This window comes from Myzus persicae, unplaced genomic scaffold (assembly GCF_001856785.1).
Source record: "Myzus persicae strain clone G006 unplaced genomic scaffold, MPER_G0061.0, whole genome shotgun sequence".
In the NCBI taxonomy this organism is placed as follows: domain Eukaryota; kingdom Metazoa; phylum Arthropoda; class Insecta; order Hemiptera; family Aphididae; genus Myzus; species Myzus persicae.
The window spans coordinates 1-5182 of NW_019101079.1; the positions used below are offsets into that span (position 1 = coordinate 1).

The 5182-nt window shown below is 33.4% G+C and overlaps 1 protein-coding gene across 1 annotated transcript; it reads right to left on the minus strand.

Moving 5' to 3' along the window:
* Nucleotides 1–4523: 4523 nt before the first annotated feature.
* LOC111027618 (KRAB-A domain-containing protein 2-like) lies at nucleotides 4524–4919 on the minus strand. The gene has a single exon (XM_022306017.1). It carries the CDS (start codon nucleotides 4917–4919, stop codon nucleotides 4524–4526), a length of 396 nt encoding a protein of 131 aa, XP_022161709.1.
* Between the last annotated feature and the right edge of the window lie 263 nt (nucleotides 4920–5182).

A 5182-nucleotide genomic window follows, 5' to 3' on the forward strand; every position in this document is an offset into this window, starting at 1 on the left:
TAATAATAATATTATTAGTAAGTATAATTTGTTAGAACATAAATTGAATAATACCTGTTGGGTTAAAAAAACTCGAGCAAGAAGCAGAGGGATAATTGACAAGTTGTTTACCATCATTATTTAAAGATATATCCAAATCCAAAATACCTATGTAAAATAGTATACAAAAATTATTTACAGTTTTTCATAATAATATTATTATTCATTAGAAAGTATACTTTTTAATAACATTAATTGACTAATACCCACATGTATTAAATCAACATGATGTGTTAATGAAGTATATTAATGAAGTAGGTACTCACCAGTAATACATGGTTTAGTCGTTTTGAAAAAATAATTCAATGTATCCAAACGTTTGTTTCCACCTTTAAATTTAAGCTTACACGAACTAACATGTCGCTTCCAATTAACTTCATTAATTTTTTTTAAATCCCGTTCACGTCCACAGTATTCACACTTCATATTACTCATTATTAGTTAATTACTTAAAATTATGTGACATGTGTTGTCGACTCACGAACGGCGAACAAAATAATTAAAAATAATATTGGGAATGCGATAACGATATGTGATATTTTATAGAGTCCAACGTCCAACTACACTAGGTACTACAGTCTACAGTGCACACAAGATAATTTCTTTCACCGGTTGTTCAGAAAGTTTATTCTATTTTTATACTTCTGATATCGATAACAATAAATAATAATACGATATACCGTCCCAATGTACTTGTTGTTACCAGCTGGCAGCCTGCTGCAGTGGTTAGACAGTAGTTATAGTTACTGGTACTAGGTGCTGCACTACAATTACTGCCTACTAGCAAGTGGCCACACTGACTTCTCCTTATATCATTATTAAAATATATTTCTGTGTGTTATTTTTCTACATTTGTAATAATTATGAAACTAAACTATTACCCACCCACCCAATGGCACCCACCCCCCCCATTAAAAAACTGAGAGGCGGCCGCCTCTCGATGACCCCCTTCGCCACGCCACTGTTTGGCTATAAGCAGATGCTCGTAGCAATGACCTGTAAAACCTTACTACATTTTCACATCCTGTTCAGAACCAGTATTGAAACTTATTTTAAGTGTTGCAAATAATATAATGTTGTTTAATGTCATTGACTGCTGTAGGGTACATTCTAATAATTTTGAGGTCATATAATAAAATTGACTATTGCAAATATTTAGCGAAAATTTATAGTAGGTGGAAAATATTTGTGTATAAAAGCCAGCAAAATATCGTCAAAATGTAACAGTCTCCAGCCATTTCAACACGGTGCAGTACAGTCTTCAACACCAGTGTTCCAGCTATATCAGTGAAGAAACAAGCCAGCAGACCATCATCAACATTTATAAATCAACAGCCCATTTCAACGCAGTTCAATACAAGTGTTCCAGCTCTTCAGACTCAGGGAAACAAAATATTTTCAAATTCTTTCAATTATGTTCGTACCTATTTTATTATTTAGTAACTTACTATACTTACTTCTTCTTCAAAAAAAATTTAAAACACAATACTAATAATAATAATAATAATAATGATAACACAATTTATCAATTATGGATAATTATCGATAAGGTACACGACGTAGTATGTCAGTATTTTACATGTATGAGAGAGAGAGATAAGTGGGGTCTCACTTTCAGTATTGCTTGTTAGGTTATGTTCAAATAAAAAAAATAATACGTGGTAGTACTTGCTCAAGTCCAATAGTTAGCTTACATGAAGCAGGCAAGAGTACGTACTGTAATCGTTATTAAAAACAGCTGGAGAATTCACCACCAGCGCTTGTGTATAATAGTGGTGATAAGCCCAATGACTGATGCTGTCTAGTTCTATATTTCACTACACATCATTTCGCTAGCTCTAGTAGGTAGTGAATATTCCAACCGTTTTTATGAACGATTTCGTTGCTATTTTAAAGTTTCGCGCGGCGACACTCGTTCGATACACACGTGTCTTTCTGCGCTCCGTATATATATGATGTATTTCGCTCGTGTCTGTTCGCTACTTTTTTTTTTTTTCACATTTTTTGAAACTTAAACCAAAATACGTATAGCGTGTTTCTTTCAGCTTGTCTTTATACACAGAGACAACAGTAAGCTCAGCTCATTCACTAAGTGCTCTAAAGTTTATTAATTTAAATCATTTCTTTTACGTTATACTATTCACTGTATTGCATAACGCTCACACACACACACACACACACACACACACACACACACACACACACACACACACACACACACACACAGGTACCGGCCGATGCGGCGGTACCTCTTATCGTAAAGTCGCCGAGTTACACCCAACGATCAACGTTCAACAACTTATCTTCAGTGATAGTAATATATATATTTTAAATAATTACCTTCATCATGACCAAGAATAACACAAACTCACAATCTAATGTTAATAACACCCAAACTTCCAAAAAAGCAACTAAACCGATCGCGATCAAATTAACCAACACAGCTGATGGTTGGAAAACGACCCAACAAAATAAAAGACTGCTTTCTAGTTCATCAAACTCACAACCAGACTCTCCTCAAACTCATAAAAGCAAATTATTCAAAACCACTAACCGTTATGAAGTACTTGTCCAAAATGAAAATGAAAATAATTCAGATGATCCTGGTGATAATGATATATCAGAACATGATGCTGAACCCTTGGTTAAACCACCTCCTCCTATTTATATAAAAGGAGTGCTTGATTTTCAAGGTCTATGTACCAAATTAATTGAACTCATTGGAGTTGATAATTTCATCTGTAAATCTACAATAGATCGTCTTAAAATTCAAACAATGCACCCTGAATCTTACAGAGCAACAATTCAACTCTTAAAAGAAAATAAAGCCGAATATCACACTTATCAACTAAAAGAAGATAAGCCATTACGCTTAGTGATCCGAAACCTACATCCCTCTACCAAAACTGAAACTATCAAAGAAGAATTATTATTCCGTAATTTCGATATCCGCCAAGTTACAAATGTTCTACATAAAAATAGCAAAGTCCCTCAGCCACTATTTTTTATAGACCTGGAACCTGTTGAAAAATCCAAAGAAATCTTCCTACTACAAAACTTGCTTCACACCAAAGTCAAAGTAGAGGAACCGTACAAACCCAAAGTAATAAGCCAGTGCACCAACTGTCAAGACTACGGCCACACATAAAACTACTGTGGATACCCCCCACGCGAGATGTGGAGCTAATCATCCTTCAGCAGCCTGTCCAAACTCTCGTGAACACCCGCCAAAATGTGCTCTTTGTGCCAATAATCATCCTGCCAACTACAAGGGCTGCACCATATACAGAGAACTGCAACAACGCGAGTATTAAAATAAAAATAATAATGCACCTGTAAACAATTCTAGACTTAAGCAATCAAATGAACAAGTAAGCCACCCATTGCAAGATAGCTCACCTAATAATTTTTCTAATACCAAAACTTACGCTCAAGCTACTTCCAACGTTCCTCCACAAAACTCCTCTGACTCCTGTACATCTGATATCAGTAATGTAAATTTTTGTAGATGAATTCAAAGCCCTCATACATCCGCTACTAGCTCTACTTACTAAAGTAATACCCAGTCTATTAGACAAAAAAAATGACTAATCGGTCATGACCTTATATGGTAAAGTAGTAGGATAATAGGCAGGGATACGATCCAAGGATCGCCATTATAAAATACGTCGCTCGAATAGGCTTCGGCAGACGGACCAACACCAACTACAAGCTAGGAGCTAGGATATGACAGTCACATCTCGCTAGTCTTCATTATTTAAAATAGTCAATTTGGACTTAGTAAATTTATTGTGTTTTTGTATTAATTAAATAAAATCTATTCAATTTATAAAGGAAAAATAAACTCTTGTTCATTTATTCTCAACACCATCAAACGGACGTAGTCAGATTGTAACAATATAAATCGAATGATTTTATTTAAATAACGTTAGATACATATCGCACTGTGAGTACATTAGTGTAGTAACTCAAAAAATGACTATTTTGAGTTATACATGTTTTCTTATGGTAAAAATAGCGTTCTTTGCAATGCACTAGTGTGTTATGCCGTACTGGCAAAATTAAAAAATTAAAAGAAATACATTTAAAATGTTTTTTTTTGTTAATGTTTATAAGTTTATAAGTTACCTGCTATGTTATATTCTGCATTCTAATAGGTATTTTAAAGTAAATATTAAAATGAAATAGTGTAGTAACTAAAAAAATAATTATTTAATTGATAAAAACATTGTTTAATAGTATTTAAACACATTAAATTTATTAAAAACACTTGGTATAATTAATAATATAGTATAATACCAAAGTTTCAAACATTTAAATAAAATACTTTTTATTTTAACAGTGATTTAAGGTATTAAAAACGTAAAAACTCGATTTTCTCAAAATCAAACATTTTTAGTTACTACAGTAAAGTACTCGCAGTGCGAATTATATTATTTTAGTTTTAATTAGCCATTAGGTACCTACCAGAGTGGAACGCACGGTTATTTTTGAAACTGAATAAACTTCAATGCTGTTGGCCAATCAGTTGAGTTATTTTTTGCCATCCTAGTAGCAAGCATATCTTCAAAATCTCGATTTGCCCGTTCTATTGACCCTTGTGATTGACTGTGTCGAGGTTTTCCATGAACGATTTTTATGTCTCCCGACATTTCATTGAGTTCTATTATTATTTTATTGACAAATTCTCTGCCATTGTCAGAGTGTAAAATTGCTAGTGCTCCAAAAATGGTATAAATATCCATTAAATTAAAAGCAATTTCTTTGGCCCTTTTAGTTTTTAAAGGTCTTAGAATCACAAATTTTGTTAAGTGATCCTGATAATTCATAATGTATCGAAAATCATTAAAACTTTGTGACTGCATGTCTATGAGATCCATTTGCGCAAGTGAATTAAATGCTTTATGCAAAATAGACTTGGAAACTAGTTTTTGGATTTGACGATTTTTTCTCGCAGTGAATACAAAGTTTCAAATACGTCATAATAGTTTCTTTTATAATATTACAATATTTTTGTTTAAGTTCGGACAGTGGCGTATCCAGGGGGGCACAGGGGCCATGCCCCCTCCCCCTCGTTGGCCGTATTTACTAGATTCTGTTTTAAAGATTTAAATTTATTCGTATACATGAACGCAGTGAACGC